General features: G+C 53.1%; 6 protein-coding genes and 1 non-coding gene across 7 annotated transcripts; 2 read left to right on the forward strand and 5 right to left on the reverse strand.

Annotated features, from left to right (window-relative positions):
• Positions 1–185: 185 nt before the first annotated feature.
• Positions 186–1,406, forward strand: PHYSODRAFT_475094 (multiple inositol polyphosphate phosphatase-like protein; the record flags this gene model as incomplete). Its single annotated transcript, XM_009518822.1, has 1 exon — positions 186–1,406. The coding sequence occupies one exon, from the start codon at positions 186–188 to the stop codon at positions 1,404–1,406; it is 1,221 nt and encodes a 406-aa protein (XP_009517117.1).
• Positions 1,407–7,026: 5,620 nt separating this feature from the next.
• PHYSODRAFT_472871 (hypothetical protein) lies at positions 7,027–7,738 on the reverse strand (the record flags this gene model as incomplete). The annotated part of the gene is made up of 2 exons (XM_009518823.1): positions 7,027–7,237; positions 7,407–7,738. 2 exons carry the CDS (start codon positions 7,736–7,738, stop codon positions 7,027–7,029), a joined length of 543 nt encoding a protein of 180 aa, XP_009517118.1.
• Positions 7,739–8,765: 1,027 nt separating this feature from the next.
• PHYSODRAFT_t176 lies at positions 8,766–8,836 on the reverse strand. Its single transcript has one exon. It is a non-coding gene; the product is annotated as a tRNA-Gln (tRNA).
• Positions 8,837–10,981: 2,145 nt separating this feature from the next.
• Positions 10,982–11,502, reverse strand: PHYSODRAFT_323301 (hypothetical protein; the record flags this gene model as incomplete). The annotated part of the gene is made up of 3 exons (XM_009518824.1): positions 10,982–11,243; positions 11,280–11,362; positions 11,431–11,502. The coding sequence occupies 3 exons, from the start codon at positions 11,500–11,502 to the stop codon at positions 10,982–10,984; spliced, it is 417 nt and encodes a 138-aa protein (XP_009517119.1).
• Positions 11,503–11,528: 26 nt separating this feature from the next.
• Positions 11,529–16,522, forward strand: PHYSODRAFT_344107 (hypothetical protein; the record flags this gene model as incomplete). Its single annotated transcript, XM_009518825.1, has 9 exons — positions 11,529–11,636; positions 11,714–11,879; positions 12,122–12,375; positions 13,423–13,556; positions 13,608–14,033; positions 14,084–14,602; positions 15,585–15,667; positions 15,791–16,185; positions 16,224–16,522. 9 exons carry the CDS (start codon positions 11,529–11,531, stop codon positions 16,470–16,472), a joined length of 2,334 nt encoding a protein of 777 aa, XP_009517120.1. The 3' UTR covers positions 16,473–16,522.
• Positions 16,523–16,724: 202 nt separating this feature from the next.
• Positions 16,725–17,345, reverse strand: PHYSODRAFT_375697 (hypothetical protein; the record flags this gene model as incomplete). Its single annotated transcript, XM_009518826.1, has 1 exon — positions 16,725–17,345. A coding segment is annotated over one exon (621 nt), but the record flags the coding sequence as incomplete, so codon positions are not given.
• A 194-nt stretch (positions 17,346–17,539) lies between these two features.
• Positions 17,540–18,213, reverse strand: PHYSODRAFT_472863 (hypothetical protein; the record flags this gene model as incomplete). The annotated part of the gene is made up of 3 exons (XM_009518827.1): positions 17,540–17,707; positions 17,786–17,968; positions 18,061–18,213. The coding sequence occupies 3 exons, from the start codon at positions 18,211–18,213 to the stop codon at positions 17,540–17,542; spliced, it is 504 nt and encodes a 167-aa protein (XP_009517122.1).
• Between the last annotated feature and the right edge of the window lie 17 nt (positions 18,214–18,230).

Consider the following 18,230-nt stretch of genomic DNA (forward strand, 5'->3'; position numbering starts at 1 on the left):
CATAAAATGTATCGAAAAGACAGTATCAAAAGTTTTGCGATGATACAAATCGTCAATTCGAAAGGGTCAAAAAGCGAAGAAAGATGTCTCGATGCACCAAAGTCATGGCGCTTGCGCTGCTACTGGCGGCGATTTGCGCGGCCACTGGCGCTGCTGGGGGCGAACGGGAGGTTCTGCGCGCGCACATGTCCACCAAGACGCTGTACGCGCCGCCCCCGCCGGCAGAATTAGAAGCTCAAGATGCTTCGTGCACCCCCGTCCAGCTCAATTTCGCCGTGCGCCACGGAACTCGGAACCCCACGATGAAGGACATCACGAGAATCAATAATACACATTCTAGGCTACTGACAGCTCGTAATAAGGGGTCGGCGTCGTGGTTGAAGAGCTGGAAGAACCCGTACCCGGAGAAGACGGCGGCGTGGTTGGCGGATCCCGGAGTTCGCGAGCTTATCAAGATCGGGCAGCGACTGCGCGCCAGACTATCACCGGTGCCAGTGTATTACAACGCCCGCAAGTTCGTGTTCGATCACACGTGGAAGATCCGCACGAAGCAGAGTGCAGAGGCCTTCGCCTTTGGGTTCTTCGACGGACTGCAGCCGGTGTATTACCACAGCGACCCGATGGGAGAAGACGAAGTGCTCAGGTTCTATGATAATTGCCCAGTGTTCGCGGCCCAGATTGACAACAACAAGAGCGCGACAGTTGAGCACGCGCAGTACCGCGAGAGTGAGCAGATGCACAAGAACTTGGCCAAGTTTCGGAAGTTGTCGGGGTTTTCGCAAGCCACGCAGAAGGATCTGGAAGCAGCGTACGCTGGTTGTGCCTTTGATGTGGCGGTGCTGGATGTGTACGATCAGTGGTGCTCGTTATTTGATGACGAGATGCTGCTGTCCATGGACTATTTTCAAGATCTCAAGCATTTCTACAGGAAGAGCCACGGACATGCGTTGTCGTACGAGATCGCAACGCCGTTGTTGCAGGACATTTTTCGCACTATGAAGCAGCGTGTGGACGGCAAGAGCGACGTGGAAGGATACTTTCGCTTTGCACACGCGGAGACGATTTTGCCATTAGCTTCCCTGTTGAACGTCAGCTACTTTGATCGCCATGCAAGCGATCAAGAGGGGCATTTTCGCGCAGACACCCCGCTGGAGCTAGCGTTTAAGCGGAAGTTCAAGAGCTCAGAGCTGGCCCCGTTTGCTGCCAACATCGGCTTTGTTTTGTATGAGTGCTTAGCTGGCGGAGAATCAAAGCGGGTATTCAAGGTGAGGACGTTACTTAATGAACGTGAAGTGCTCTTCGACGAGTGCAAAGGTCAAGCCCTTTGCCCGTTTCCCGTGCTAGAGAATTTATTTCGCCGATGGATTTACGAGTTCGACTTCGAAGAGCACTGTACGTTGCAATAAATATAGTAAGTCTATGTACCACACGTACATGTAGTAGTATGTTTTTCGATCGCTTCTATTATATACTTACTACACGAAATACTTCGCCTTGAAGTTCGCTTTGCTTTCTGCTCATACAAAAAAGCTTACTTAAGTACAATAATGGCGCAGCTTTTAAACATTTTATTAACATTATCGTTGCGTGGCGCATCATTCATCAGAATAAAGGGTTAACTTTTGCAGTTTCGGCTGGATGGGCCCTGGCAGCCGGGCTTTCCCCCGGGGGTTACCGGTGCTACCCCCACGGTAGCCATCTTCAGCTGGTCCCTTTGTGTTATGCTTTGGGATTGTCACCTGCAGCTACTTAAGAAACAACATTCGGCATTAAACCTCAATTTGATGTGGACCACATGTAACATATGATTGGGTATAATCAACTGTTTCAGCTTACTATTGGCCAAAATAAATGGCTCTGCGCATGTCGAGATAATCGCGTAGAAAAACCTCAAAACTGTAGCCCTTCTAACTCGTCTCCAACAGGCGCTACAACATCGACAACCGAACATAAGGGTAAAGCAGTCACTCGCGATTACGGTGATATTTTATTTTCTAATATCGCTAATTTTTGACGGCACCTCGCTAAAAAACCTAATGTTGCCTAAAACGGACTTCAGATAAAAGGCTGTTTCTCTTTTCTTTCTGCTACTAGATTTTTTTATAATCATAGCGTGAAACGGAGCAAATGCGCAGCTTTCGGTTGAGGTATTGCGAGTCGCCAAACGATTTTTTTGTAAATAGTTATGTCCAGAAAACCGAAGTGTTGTTTCTTATGTGGGCCAGAGAAGTAAATTCGTACGTACGGTAAAAGTATACCCAGCGAGAGCAGCTCAATGACTGTTTGCTCGTAGAGACGACTCTAGAATGATTTTCAGCTCCCTCAACACATGATAGTAGAAGCGTTATCCATTATTCGCCAAATGCAGTATTGTAGACGATCAAAGTCCAAAGTCAAGAAGTTGTTAAATGGGCGTGAGGTGGGGTTTGACGAGTGGAAAAGTCGCAAACGCTGCTCGTTTGGCGTGCTGGAGCCTTTACTTTGGCGATGGATTTACTAGTTTGACTCTGAAGAGCACTGCATATGTATGCAGGTGTAGGCGCATTTCTACGGTTGCACACCACTATTAATAGTAATTGTTTACGAATACTTAAAAGTAAAAGCTTTTATTGTGCCTTTCACGTATTTTGGCGGGTGAGCTGTAAATTCAGGCGGAATTAGAGTCATAAAGGGCGATCAACGCTTATTTAGAGCTAATTCTGCCTAAGATTGTGAGTGCTTCCCCTAACTTCCGCGATCAGCATTTGCGAGCCAATCGACGGAGATACGAGCGGAATGGCATGGATTGGCGGGTAGGAAACCACCAATCGCTCTGTTTCCGCATAACGCAGGCTGGATTAGCTTATTCCGCCTTAACTTGGCCTCACCATCGCTGCTCCTAATTCGGCCACGGAGGACGACCCGGAATGAACATGGGAATTAGCTAACTCGGGGCATAATTAAGGTCGACAAGGGATTAGAGTTATGCCAGAATTATCACGGCAGAATAAGTGAAAGGCACAATAAGTACATAAACATATACTTCCTCTCAGGGGCCAGAATATTCTAGTATTTCGCGGTATAATATAACATATAATATTTATATTCTGCGATATTAATTGAAAACACCAATATTGATTGATATTTTCGATATAAACGAGCTTATCTGACGATATCAAATACCCTGATAATATTACTGAGATAGCTAGTGTACCGTAAGGTATGCTGCGTACTGCTACGCAGCCGGCACAGGATTAATTTGGTGTGCAGCATCAGGGTGAATTTACAGCACGAAGGTAAGAATAGTCGTCTGCTTGGGATATTAAAACAGCGCGGAGGCAAGAAAGCAAATTGATATTATCGTAAGTGTGTTATTGCCTTAAAGGTCTGATTATCTGGTAGATGTGGATGCTCATAATATAAAAGCACAGCGCGGGCGACTGGTGCGCCGCAAGTGCGGCGCGCTTAAGTCGTGTGCGCTGTGCGTTTATCTGTTTTGTTTATTTTTGCTATCTCAGCCCCCGCGAAGCCCTAGGCTTCTGGAGATAATACTCCAGAAGCCTTAGATTGGCGACGGCAATCAGAGGAAAAGTACTAAGAACACATGTATTTACCATGTGAAACGACCAATACAGTCATGAAAACTTTAACTCTATGCCTTAGAGTATTGATACCAAGAACATTTTCCTAAGTGACTTCTATTCGGATATTGGGAGATTTCCATGCTCAACACGCGGTCATGAATATACGGCCGCTGGTGTATTAGTGTCGTAACACAAGTCGCATTCACATTATATCCTGACTAACCCGATACGAGAGGTCCTCACCTGCCGTTTTCCCGCCCACCACCCGAACTGGTCATTCCGCAAGACCCCCCCCCCCTCCAGCTCAAGTGATCCAGGTGAAGCAGGTTCGTGAAAACGTGGTTCGGCGCAGACCCTTGTGAAGTACTGCCGTACTAGAGCGGGCAACAGGTGCGATGCGTCCGCTGTGAACAGGAGCTCGGGCTGCGACCCAAGACTCCGGAGCACCGCACTGCAACGAGCCGTTCGGCGTAGCCGTTGTTCTCGGCGCCCTCCAGCACCAACACACCGGACAGCAACGGGACGACGGACACTGCCTTGGCCCAGCTGCAGTAGCAGCACACTGCAGCGTTGGTGAAGCTCGGTGGCGGTGCAACGGACGCTGCCGTTGCCCAGACTGAGAGGACGACGTATTCACTGGTAAAGCTGCGATCGCGTGTGCCTGCGAGCATACATAGCTATACGTAATGAGCTAATACATTGCAATGGGTTGCGAGGGTAGGCAGACGAGCAGCGTGTGCTGCGCGCACGGAGCTGCAGCTCACAACTCAGCTTACCTTGAGCCTGCTAAAGCCCCTCAAGTCCCTGTGAGGCTGCGCCTTGCACGAGTGGTGTCCACGTAGTGTTTCTCTGCCATCGCCACCTGCACGAACACAACACAAGCTTGGTGAGCACCATGGAGACGCCGAGCTTCAGCACGCCCACCACTTCTCAACCCTCGATAAGAGATCGAAGACAAGTGCCGCAGAAGAGAGGTATTGTGCAGGGTCGGTATGCCGCTGCATCAAAGGCTGGACGGAGACCTGTGGTGGCTGCATGCGAATGACGGCGGCATGCAGGTAGCTACGGATCGCTTGGGCAGCAGCAATTAGGAGCGCTCGCGGATAGCCAGCTGGAAGACCATCAGATGCTCGTGTCAAAAGGTTCAAACGCCAGACGCCCAAGCGCACCGAGGAGTCCACGGCACGATGCTGCTCCCACTCAGAAGGCTGAGCTGCCTGCACGCCGCCGTCTCAACAGCCTCAGCTTGGTGTCATACATGAACGAATCCGGCGGAACAAGTCGCCTGTGGCTATCAGTTATCGTCATCCTCAGTGCTATCGGCAGACTCGCATTATCCTCCTTCCTGTCCTTCCCGCCCTTGCTTCATTCAAACGCGTGCATGAGGCTCGAGCAGCGAGCCTCTGCACAGCTTATAACCGAACAAAAAACGAGGCGGAGCTCTTGAGAAATTGTTTTTGGAAAACTCCATTATTTTCCGAGCGGAGGTAGTATTGTGCTTTTCAGTTGTTTTGGCAAATCGGACGTGTAAAACAGCTACCTACTAAGATGGGGCTAGGTTATCGGAGCAGATTAGCAGGTCCCTCGTAGGGAATTAGGACCACGAATTGCTAGTTCGATGGAAGCACTTGCGCAGGTCCTACAAACAGCCGAAAGCCCGAATGTCGCCCATTTTCACGGCATTCGGGGTTTGAGGTCTTACGAAGGACTCCTGCCAAGTCTTGTGGCAGGACTTTCATACGAGCTGACTCTAATACGGCGTATGCCATACGCAAAATAAACTTAGGGAAACACGATGCAGTCGATACGTTAAACACTCCAGTCTTCGCCCTTCGCCTTCGCGGGTTCCGGCATTGCTTGCTTCCCTAAACAAAGCTTGCTTGACTTGGACTCCAACCGGAGTCCATTGAACGGAGAGAGTCCGGGAGACCGCTCATCGGACTCGTCCGAGATTTGCATCTCAGATTTAGAGACCGCCAACCTCAGATTAACTGACCTACAAAGTCCTACGTAGGACTCCGCAAAATGACCGAAAGGCACAATATTATATACCGAAGAGAGTACTCCAAGTGCAACGCGCCCTCGTATCATATATTTGAGAAACCCCGTGCTTCGAAAAGCCTCTCATGACATTACTATCGCTGCTGCTCCATGGAAAGCCTACCACGTATTATGCAATATATATTGCCACCTGCCTTCCATATGTGACACTGAAGAACCGTCAGTGTGAATCTTGCTTGTTTTCACTGCAGAAAAACACCCGGGGATGCCATCGCAACGCCGAGTGGCGTTGATGATACTCTCCCTGTATTACCCTATACGCTGCTTTGGTGCAGCTTCGCTGACCGATTTTCTACGATTGCATGTATTATTCTTGGTATCTAATACAGCTACCAGCCATGCACATGCACGCCTAGCTGTGTTGTAGTACTACTACTACGCGCCGAGGCTGCTAACGTACCGTTATGCGTCCAGCCGGCCGACCACGATTGGTAATCAAAATCTATTATCATCTCTGATTGGTCGTCGTGGCTCAGAATTATGACGCAATATTGTGATAATACTAGTATGGATGTATATAGTGGTTTTACCGACAGATAGCGTTGCAGGATTTGTGCGAGATATGTGATATCCAATCAGAAGGCGCAATTCAAGTAGTTTTAGCCAATGATATCAACGTCTCGTTTTTATTGTATTCCGACTCGTTCCGACATATATTTGTCGGAAAGCCGCAAGGAATATGGATATGCTAATACAAATTTCAATAAAAATAGATATTGTGGACACATTTCAACAATTCCGCCGATTAGGCATTATCCTAGTCTAGCATGGCTTACGTTAGGACTTACATTGGTGGCTAGGACAGCTGACCATACTGACACAAAGCATTATCAAAAAGCAGAAGAGCCGCCATGAGTCTTTCGTCGTTCACCCCTGTGAACACGCAGAAAGCGCGGGCCACTGCGGTTGGCGCTTTCAAGCGGATGCTGGAAGATGAATAGGTTAGTCTCGAGTACTTACAAGCTAGCCTGGAATCCGACTCAACCGGCAAGCGCTTGATAGCAACGATGGATCGGTTTGAGTACTATCTGGCCACTAACGAAGGTAAGAAAGGTAAGCTTGCACGTAATACGGCGGTTTCCTACTTCAGAAATGCTAAGCTTTGGCTTTTCGATCTGTATCCGCACATAAGGAAGACGACGGAGCTACTGCTCCTGACGCAAAACAAAACTTTAGATAAACATTGTTTCAAAAGAGAAAAGGGCGGCTTTATTTATAAGGCGCCTCCCTGTACGAAGGAGGACTTACGTGCTCTAACTGAGTTTGTCTACAGCACCGCGTGCGTGAATTCTGACTACCAGGATGCTGCGCTGGGGTGCTTGATGTGGCACTGCTTCGGCCGATCCTCGGACCTCGGCTACATTCAGAAGCAGCACGTATCCGTGTCGGCGGTCGGCGCCTTCTACCTGCGCCTGCTTCGCGTAAAGACCGCTGAGGAGCAAGGTCTCACGCTCGTCCCCGACAAAGCCGACTTCCTTACCTGTCCCCTCCGCGCGTTGGCTGTCGCTCTGGCTACGCAAGACGCGCCGTGCGGCTCTCTCCTGAGCCAGCTCCCCGAGCTCGTGTCGCACAAGGTCCAAGAGCTGGATGCGAGGAGCGCCTCTTGTGGACCTCTCGGAAGCGGAGCCGGCATCCCTTGGTGTCGCGCTAGCGGCTGCGGCCACCGGCGGCGCCACGCCCCCACCAAGCGCTGCTGCTACCGCTGCCGCCCCAACGTCTCCCGCTGCTGCTGCTCTCCGTGAAAAGCAGCCTGGACAAGGTGAAGATGGTGTGCAGGCGTACGTCAACCGCTTTTTGAACCGCGTCGCCGACCCGTCAGGTGCTATCGGCGACTTGACGCCGCACTCATTCCGAAGGGGAGGTGCGCGGCACGCGAACGCGGACAAGAAGCTGGCGGCGCAGTGGATCTTCGACAGGGGTGCCTGGGAAATGAGCAAGGTTAACAAGGCCTTTGCGTACGTGTTCAACACGCCGCAAGAGGACCGGAAGGTAGCGCGCGTGCTGAGCGGCTGGGATGTCGACGATGATCCAAAGGTCGTCGACGTCGAAACGCTTGACCACACGACGCAGGAACACCTCGCGCGCTTCCAAGAGCTCCTGTACAGTACATGCATGGGCCACAACGATCGCCGGTTCTACATCAGTCGCAAGGTCCTTGCAGTACTCACCGCGTACTTAATCAAGTACTTCCCGCAGCTCAAGGCGCTGTCGCCGGGCGCACCGATCGTGACACGCGTAGAAGAGTGTCTGGACGTCGCTGGAATCCCGCGAGCCGACCTACTGGCTTGGTCTGCAGCCCTGAACCGCTCGCCGCCTCAACCTGACACGAAGCGCAAGCATGAAGAAGAGAAGCAGGAGCAATGTCGGGGGTGTCATCATGAAGCTATCATTAAGGAGCTTATCGCGATGAACCGCGCGTTGAACGCTCGCCTGACGGTCGTGGAGGCCGCCCTACTAAAGCCTAAACAGATTCAAGCACACACTGAAGAAACACAAGCACCCGTTGCGTTAGAAGAGCAATCCAAACCCAAGCGCAGGAAAAAGTCTGCTACGAACCTTTCGACGACGTGGTACGAGTGGTACACGCGGATGTCACGCGTCTGGGACTCCACGACCACCAGAAGAAGTCCGAGTCGCGTCACGTCGTCGCCTTCATGAAGATCTTCCTGGATGGCGGCTTTATCCTCGACGTCTCCTCGGACGACTACAAGGCTCAGGCGCTGGACGTTGGCACGCGCGCGGAGGCAGCTCTGCTGCGGTTCTTGGCGTCCCGCGGCATCAAGGCGAAAGGCTCTGGAAGCGTGCTCCGCGCGCTGCGCCCGCTGCGCCCGCTGCACAAGACCGGTGTCTTAAACGAGCGTATTGCGGCATACAACCGTCTCGTCGCGATCGGTAGCATCAAAGACCCTGCTCCTGTAGACACGCATATCATCCTTGCCGCTGTTGGTCACGTCTAGGCTGTTAAATGTCTCCCTTGCAAGTACAAAGCAGATAAAGCATTACACAAGACTATTAGCCCATGGCAATTACTCTGCGAATGCACCAGCAGTAGCATCTCGGTAGCAGCAGCCCACACACGCGTAGGGTACACGCGCACAAGCAGAGACACACGCAGCGCAGCGCCACACCAGCCGTGATGATTAGCGCCGACCCGAATTGAACGGGCGTCTCCAGAGCCAAAGCTCGGCGCTCTTCCTTTGAGCTACGGTGCTGTAGAAGGGGGGGGCACGGTTGGTCTTGCTGCGTTGCGCTGTGTGCTTGACGGCGGGACTTGATCGGGAGATTTGACCACTAGCGCTTTGAAAAAGAAGACTGAGGGCCTTAGGCTTCTGTCGGCTTCGGTTGGCGACGGCTCAGCTGGATCACGACAGTTGGCATATGCTGATTGGCTAATAGGTCAACCAACCAGAAGTACATAAGTCTGCTATTGGTAGATTACTAGACCAATAGGATGTCACAGCAATGCACTGCTGACAGAGTTTGCTCTAAATAGATTGTGCCCCCCCCATGGGATTCCCGGCCTCATTAATGAATTTGCTCAGTGGGGTGTACATCGCTCCGGGGTCATAAAACGCATGCATATCAAAAAAGCCGATATTCTCGGCCCACCAGCCTCTAGAGGCGATTTCCTAGCGGCTATGGGCACCGTATGAAAGCTGACTGGATCCACCCAAACAAATCCCTAGACCTATTCTACCGTATGTATTGTTTTAATTCCGATTTTGATCTGTTTCCGATTGTGCACTGGCTATGATAACTATCCTAGCTGTCGGAATATGTACGGAAGTCGGTACCGTCGCGATATGGCAGCATCCCGGTAAACGGGTTGCTTTGGGGCAACACGAACCCCATTTAGTGAAATGGGATACGGACGCCCCCCACCCCACCCGCCGAAGTGGACTGAATACTCCACTGCGTCTATATAAATGCCATTTGTCGCTAACGTAGTATATAGTGTTGTTGTATCCCCCCCTCTTACTGCTGCTCTTTGGTACGTCGATTGTCACGACAGACATCTTGTTCGTGTTTTTTTGCTGGAACACCCCGCAGCTAAACAACCTCGGCCCCTTGGTACTCCTGCTGTAAAATGTAGCATTGAGTGAGCCTCGCGCTCGCATTCGCTCGCCCTTACCCGTGCTCAGCATTTTGGTCTCCCTAAAGCGAGTGGGTTGCATTCCGCAGCCACACCGCGCTTGCAGCCCATGGTGGTGGTGCCAAGCGCTCACCAAATGTTTGGGCGTTCCGGCCCGTGACGCTTTGTATGACTATGGCATCGACTATTGTAGTTCCCTAGACAGCTTGCTCAACACGCACGCTACGCCTTGTATTGGCACCTCATTGTTCCTCAAATGCTTTAACGTTATAAGCTGCTTTGCATTAAGGGTATCTCGCCACGGCAAACGCTAGTCGAGTACGCAATCCACATAGAGGTACTGCTTCTTTGGCTGTGGCAGCCCACACCTGTGACGCTCTTGCTCATTCCCCGTAAACCAGGCTTTGCTGCTCATTAAAACAGTGTATCGTCGTGATAAAAGACCAGTGAAATGTCAATTTATCCTATAATTCGAAAGCCTGCAACCTAATTCGTCGCTCAGCTTTGCAAACGCCTGTTCACTGTGAGGATAAAAGTTGCCCTCGAGATAGTAACATTAACATCGTTAGTAGAAGGTGGCACTGGATAATCTCTACACTAAGTTTAGCATACAATCACACTGTTGGTGCTTAAAACCAGGTAAAATGCGTGTTTTTTGGCCCTGGAAAACGGTATGATAGATGTAAGCCCTAACGTCTTCTAAATCTCTGATTTGCTTCCTGTAAAGAGGGTTCAAGAGGACATAAAACACATGAATATAGGGGGGGCTTCGCCCCCCCCAAAAAATATCATTCTCAAGAAATTGTAGGACATGACACTCTGTATTCCTAGAAATGCAGGACTTCGTGTCCGAAATTTTCCAATTGCAAAGGCAAATAATCAACTCAAAACAGGGATTTAGTATAGTGTCAGTACGTGCCAGTTTTACCACTTTTGCAGGACATTTTTCCTGCCCGCGTCAGTATTCAAAAATCCATATAACCCCCCCCCTCAATCAAAAACATGGCAAGTGTCGACTGGGACCAGCTAGCGAAAAAAGTTAGCGAAATCAAGAGCAATACCGGTCGCGAGCAGTGTACCAGAACTCCTACGGCCGCTTCATTGTCTGAGCCATCGCCAACAAGGCCCATCTCGGGACCCCCGAGTTCGCAGCGAGGCTAGGGAGCGTTGCTGGATCAACACCTGTGAACCACCGCAAAGCCCCGGGACTTACGCCCCTATTTATTAACCTCCGTACAACAAGGAGCAACTCGTTCTCGTCCTGCTACTCGCCCTCGCCGTTCTGCGGCTTGTTCTCAACCACCAGCTTGTTCTCGTCCGACATCTCATCCTCGTCCGGCAGCTCGTTCTTGTCCGACAGCTCGTTCTCGTCCGACAGCTTGACATCGTCCGCCAGCACCTCGCCGTCCTGCTGCAGCTCGTCGTCGTCGTGCTGCAGTTTGTCATCGTCCGGCATATCGTCCTCATGCGTGAACTCGTTCTCGCCCGACAGCTCGTCCCCGCCCGGCAGCTCGTTCGTCTGACGACTCGTCATCGACCAACAGCAACTCGTCGTCGTTCACCAGGGCGTCAACGACCGCCAGTTCGGCTTCGTCGGACAGCACGTCGCGCGCTGCTGCAATGGCTGCTGGCGCCCCCACTTGCTCTCGTCTGGGTAAATATCCGCTAGAGCTAGCCCGAAGATCCTTTGTGTGCGGTTATCCGCATCGTTACCACTTGGGGTTGTCGTTGCCGCTTGGGATTTACAATGTGAAAAGGCTCGGTGGATTTCGCCACTGAACCCATGTCCAGCTCGCCCGTATCAATCAAGGATGCTGGCCCATATCAATCAAGCACACTTCAAGCGCATCATGGCCGCGATGGATCTGGACCACCGACTGTCGGACACGAGCCGTGCGACGAAGGAAGCTGAGCCCGAGGTCCGGGCGGAGCTCAGACCATGGGCTTGAGCGAAGTTCGTCTGGGACCCGAGATGTCTGGCGTTGGGTATCCCAAGTCTGAGCTGAGTCCGGAAGCTGAGAGAAGCTACGCGGAGTCTGCGCTGAGCCTCGAGTGTGATGATCGGAGTTCCCGCTCAAGCCGAGAAGCTGAGCGGAGCCAGGTGGAGTCTGAGCTCAACCTCCCTAGTAGTTATGGAGCCGTCGCCCAAGATGCCGAGCTGAGTCGAGGAGCAAGCGCCCGAGCGGGGTCGTGCCGAGCCCGAGTCTAGCGTCTACTGTGGTCATGGGGTTTTCACTCAAGTCGACAAGTTGGGCGATGATCGAAGGTCTGAGCGGAGTGATGTGAAGGCCAAGCCCAGCCTCGAATGAGATGTTTGAGGTCTTTGCCCAAGTCGAGAAGCCGAGCGGAGTGTTGCAGACCTGACCTGAGTGGCATGGACCTGAGCGGAGTTGTCGGAGTCCAGCTGAAGTGCCGGGTGAAGAGTCGCTGGACCTAAGTCCAGACAGTGGTACTGACGACGAAGTGGGTGGTACCGGCGAGTACACTCATGCGGTGTATCAGCCAGGAATCAGCCTACATTGGGTGCGACTGCTCAAGATCGCGGACACTTCAAGCGGATCCCAACGGCCTCCAGCGGCTCCAAGACGACACGTGCCGACGTGGAGCCGCAACATTGGCCAAGACCAAAGGTTTCGGGCGGATCGTCAAGGGCGCCCGGTAAGCATACAGCCGACGCTCTTCGCGCAGCCAGTCAGTGTGTACCCAGGGGGATATTGCGCGAGTCCTAGTTTGTGCATGTGTAAACATTTAAACAGAGTTCGTTTTGCCCCGAAGGACGCGAGTGGTGGAGGTCTTTGGCCAGAAGGTGTCTTGGCGATCATCCACACAAATTCAAGCTAACATATCAATGTTGTCAGAGCGCTTCGGTGCGACGGCAGTGCGGTTACTTCATATTACGGTTACATCTTAGGGTGTATTTCATATTTTCGGGCGGAAGGTGATTGGTTCTATGTGCTAGGGGACATTGGCGTTCCCCAGTGCATTATGTGATTATTAGTATCGGTTCATTGTGGACCTGGTGCGCGGGTAGTCCCAGCGTGTGTGTGAGTACCTTGGATTCGGACTAGGCTCAAATCGAGTCACTAACTCCAGACCGGGTGGTTGCTTGACTCGAAGAGAAGAAAGGAGAAGCTGGTACGAGCGTCGCCCAGGCTCAGAGAAATAAAGGCGAACTCGGCCCAGACCCAGGCCGACCGGGAAAGAAGGGGTGTTGTGGTCCTGAGCCGGAACCAAAGAGAGGAAGTGGGGACTATATTGTGTGGGGTGTTGTGTTCATTAAGGAAGACCCGGGGCATTTCGGGCTGTGGACACGTGCGGACTGAGACTTGCCAAGTCGGGAGCAAGTTTCGTCTGGGAACACCTCCGGAGACCTTCAACATCGACAGCAGCTGTTGTGGCCGACGCGAGTCTGGGCCCACAGCGTAGCCGTGATCAAAAGAACGGCCAAGGGGATCGCAGCGTGAGGAACACACACCTCGCCCGACCCGAGTCGGAGCTGAGCCAAGCGTTCAAGAGGCTAAGTCCAGCGAAGTGGAGTGGGAGTGTTCGCTTAGTGGGAGGAGCTGAGTGGAACTCTTGCAGCACTAAGCAGGGCTGAGCCAAGTGGTGCAAGGGCTGAGCGAAGGCCAAGGTCGAGCGGTCTAGCAACCTGAGGGGCAAAGAGCACGGGCGCTTCGTCACACGTGGTGCGCGTGCCCGGATCAGGGATACGACTTTGGACGAGTCATGGCGACTGCTGCTGATTCGAAGGAAACGAAGACTGGAGGTGAGAAGAGCGAGGCTTCGCTTCGGCGAAGTTTGAGAGTGGCTGGATTGCCAGCCGAGGTGGTGCCGACGGAGTCTGGGACGCCCAAGCCGAGATGATCGACTGCGGGAGCCCGGACACACAGTGCTGAAGGGGAACCTGCGCCGTCAGGTGAGGCTGCGTCAAGTGCTGAGCCGGAAGTACCACCAACGACGGAAACGGCCGTGCCGCCGCCGATTTCGCCTGCGAGGAAGAAGTCTGAGGAGGAACAAGGTGGTGGAGCGAGTGCTCAGTCAAGCGCTCGTGTTGGTGAGAGTCCAAGCCTGAGAGAGCCTGCTGTGAGTCGAGAGTTGACGCCGCGCAGGACTTCTGAGGCCACGACTACAACTTCTCAGCCGCAAGGTGCTAACCCAGAGCCAACTGCTGCGAATCTCCGCAGTGGCCAAGCCGAGGGTGGCGCACTCAGCGTGCTGGGAAGTCGAGAGATGCAGCTGCGAGCTCAAGGTGCTGCTGGGACTGGGACGGGCCCGGTCCAGTTCAGCTTTACTCCGGGAGCTGGATACTTCGGAGCGTCGAGTGGAGGCGGAGCCTGGTCATGTTCACTCTGGCCCCCTACCAAAGGCTGAGAGGAGTCCCCGAAGGAGTGGAAGCTGACAGCCGCGCCCTGGCCCAGCTGGCTGAGCTGTCGGAGGTCGAGATGCTCGCGTACGGCCGGACCCAGTTCGAGATGTGGATGTCTGTGCCCGCTGGAGTCGCGCACCCAGTGGATGTGGCCTATTCGCCACGTCATGGAGGCTACGATCTCTGGGGTTTCATCCGAGCGGCGGGAGCTACGGCCAGACATCTGATGTCTGTGACTCGGTCGCCTGCTGCGAGATGGCTGAACGTGTTCCATGCTGAGCGTCGACGGATCCCTGTTGTCTCTGACCTGAAAGCAGTGCGTGTGGCGCTGAGACAGATGCCGCCCATTGCATGCGTCGCTCTGTTGCAGACGATGCTGCATAATGCTGACTATGAGTTCCTGAACCAAGTCCCAGTATGGTACACGCTGTCTGAAGTTGTTGGAGTCCCGGACTCGCAGATCCGTTTTGAGATCGAGCGCATCGCCCGATTCATCGGAGCTGAGCTCAGTGTGACGAGGTCGGTGAAACCTTTTACGCCCGGGTGTATAGCGGTAGCCCAGAAAGGAGTTACGGTACGAGCAAGCCTTTTTGGGAAGGTAAACCCTGAACGCAGGCTCTGGGGAAAATGCGGCCAGGGTGGCGTGGCACCTTGTGAATCCCTATCGGTGTCGTTTATCTTCGGGGAGCCTGGATCGATCCCCAGGTGAGTTGTCTGTGGGGCTGAAAGCCTTGAGTACGTTGAGCGTAACATTCACTTGTCTGAACGCACTTCTCCGAAATGGCTGAAACACGTAAAAAGTGAAGGATCAGGGTTACTATCACAAGTTAGAACCCCAGAAATGCACACCACTTTCAGATTACCAATACAAATGCTGAGTTATACACAAAGACACAGCCGCCACTTATTCTTAGACCCTTGGGCGGTGGGTCGTACACCAGTCAACTAATCTGCGTTCAAGGTACTGGTCAACCTTGAACGCACTTTCACACGCGCACAACCCTCAGATGAGGGAAATATACAGACCAAATATTCCGATCGCAGTCAATTAAACTATTCTCGGGGGTGACTGCTACCAAACCACCCGAGATATCAATCGTTAACATGAAATGGGACACCACCCTTACCTCAACGCAATGGGCCCAACTGGGAAATGGAATACGTGGATCACTTCAGCCGGAGCTGACTGATCCCCACGTAAATGGACTTGAATGTGTGTGGGGAGCTCCGCACTGCCCTTGTCCTTAAAGACAGCGGACCCGATTCCTCGACGACTTGCGCAGTAGGGGGTAAAACGAAGGGAAAATATTATAAACACAATAAAATCACTGCATACCACAACAAAACACTGACCACCACAAGAGTATATGCCAGGCGCATCGTCGTCTGTTCGCGGCGTGGTGATGCAGAGGTGGATACAGTATTTTACATTCGAGTAACATCGACCTGTGTAGTTCACACACAAAGCTTTACGTCGCGTCCCCCCGATGCCATCGCGCAGTGCTCGCTCTCAGACGCCCGCGTGCAGGATGCGCGTGTCCAGCCCGAAGGATATGCCGGCCAAGGAAGCGCCCATCCACGTAGGTAAGAGCAAACGCCCCAGACCCCACCACGCAACCTTTATCCTCTCAGAAGATATTATACTCACGTTTGGCTCGGTATTTGTATACATATTCAGGTATGAAGCGCACATTGGCTCTAATCAAGGCGGCCAAGAACACCACCGCCTAGGAAATGACCCCGCTGGTGCTCCACGCAGCCAGCAAGCTGCGCGCGTTGCTGTCGTGACCGTTGAGAAGGTGCTGCTCTCACAGAGCACGTCCCAGCCTACGCTGCTGGCCAAGACCAACGCTTACGCACAGGCGGGTACTGCTGTCGACCATGCGGCTGTCAAGACGGACGAAGGCTACAGAACTGGTCCCCGGGGAGGGGAGATACCGCTGAAGACACTGATGCAGGCCCCACCGCCCGACCGTGCATGCAGAGGTGTTAGCGCATGCTGGACGAAGCTAGCGCCGACCCTTTGGAGTCTTTGGTGCGGCCACGTCGTGCTCTGGGACCCGCGCATGGCGGAGTTTGTGGGCGTCGAGGACGGCGCGTTAGTGGCCGACTGCTGGCCGACTTTGTGCCGGGCTTGCAGCACAAGCGGCAGGTCGATAAGTCGCTTGAGAACAGACAGCCCAAGCTGCCAGATGTGGAGGTGGGCATCCCGCCGCGGAATACCCAGGGCAGCAATGTGCAGACGGTGGCCAACATGAAGTCGCCGCTTGCCAAAGACGACACATGCTCGGGTCAGGTGGTCCATCAAGCAGAACGGTACGCCACTGTAATGAAGCCAAAGCACCCACGGCAAGGAGGCAATTGTTTAGATGCAGCACTCAATATGTAGTTGCAAGCATGTCAAATGTGATAAGGTAATCTAAGGCTGATGAACGCTGATAATCATGTTTGATGCAGCATTAACTTGTGTTTTGCTGCGATTCAATATAGTTTCAGCTACAGGATGCAGAGATCAATCTATCTGCAGTGCGTGACCAGCATTTCTCCGCCTACCGACAGCCGGTTCGTCGACGCCGTCTGAACCTCGTCTCCGCTTTCGGCCCCGGTTCGCTAGAAGGCGCTTGCCGTCGGCGTCAAAACTGCTGCTGAGCTGCTGCGCATACAAGAGGTGTGTGCAAGTCTTGAACTTGCCATGGTAGCGGCACGGACAAAACCCAGCGTCGACGTCGACCGGCCAACCTGTGCTCGGCTGGCTCTCCGTCTCCATTCTGGCATAGTTTATGCCAAACTGAGCAGCAACCTCGACCGCTTCTTCGCTCCGGTTTCTAGCTGGAATGTAGAATCGCTGCGGAAGCACCAACACGAGGCGAACTATACTTGCTGGGGTGTCGTCGAGGAGATAGCTGATGCTGCCGCGCTCGTACACATGCTCGCGCAAGTGTCCACGCTTGCGCAACGCCGTCACTCTGGCAAATAGACGACGACTGTTGGCTGGCTTGCTGTTGAAGTTCAGCTTGGCCATGGAGCGGTGGCTGCAGCAGTCACGTAGGTGCTGAAGCAGTACGGCCATCTTCAACTTGCGCCGCTGAGTGTAGTCGCGTTTCAACGCGCGCTTAAAAGTCTCACAGGGGTTATTTGTTGTGGCGAACCCTGCCGGCGTCACGTAGCATTGCCAGTTGCTGTAGTTCCCGTTCAACCACTGCCGAATCATATAGGCGCGGAAGGCGTCGAGACCAGCGTGGGCGCTCCATGTGAACAGCATCTATTCCTTCCTCAAGTTGTATTCTTCTCCAGATGCAGAAAAGTGCAAGTCATAAATTCCACTGTAGACTTCAGCTATCAGCTCACTCGACAACCCACTCGTGCGCTCCTTCAAGCCTTTTGTATTGCTGGCGTGAATTCAACATCATAGTTTCACAATAATTCATCGTATTGTCGTACGAATCGTGTTGGTGCCTAATCAAACTTGCCCGCTTTGGTTGATTGCAGGTGACGCCGCTCTGCACGAACCAGCGCCTGCGAGGTCCACAACAGAGCCGCAGTGATTCCGTACGTAGCTACGCACACCAGGCAAAAATCGCGCAACACGAATGCCAAAATGTAGGCCAAGTACACCATCACCACCTGCAACAGTAGCAGCAGCAATCTCTGTCAACCCCATTTCAGTAGTTTGCTATCTTCTGTCTGCATAGGCTCACGCACCGCGCCACAACTCGACACCGCCAAGTAAAATTGTGCATGGTACGGCACCTTCCGCAGTACCGGGTAGAGCACAAACAGCGAGTACGCCAACACCCCCAAATGCGCATTGGACACGTCCAACACCGAGTGCTTCTCTACAAGCCCCAAATGCGACAGCAAACTACTGTACTCGCTCGTCAGCACCTACATCGACATCACTCTCAACAATAAGTACAGTACCCCCCAACTAACTGCATTGCGATCGTCCGGCAAAACTTCAACTGTGCTGCATCGACCTCCGAGCACGAGAACGCCTCCGAGTCGCACAACGGCGCGTACTCGTCCCTCAGCGCCATCTTCTGCGTCTTCACATGGACCCCGTACGCCGACACGGCGACTCCCAGCGCGCCCAGCACGCTCAATCGCACCCCGTCTCGGTTTGTACCCATCTTCCTCAAGATCGATG

Source organism: Phytophthora sojae (genome assembly GCF_000149755.1).
Source record: "Phytophthora sojae unplaced genomic scaffold PHYSOscaffold_1, whole genome shotgun sequence".
Classification (NCBI taxonomy): Eukaryota; Oomycota; class Peronosporomycetes; order Peronosporales; family Peronosporaceae; genus Phytophthora; species Phytophthora sojae.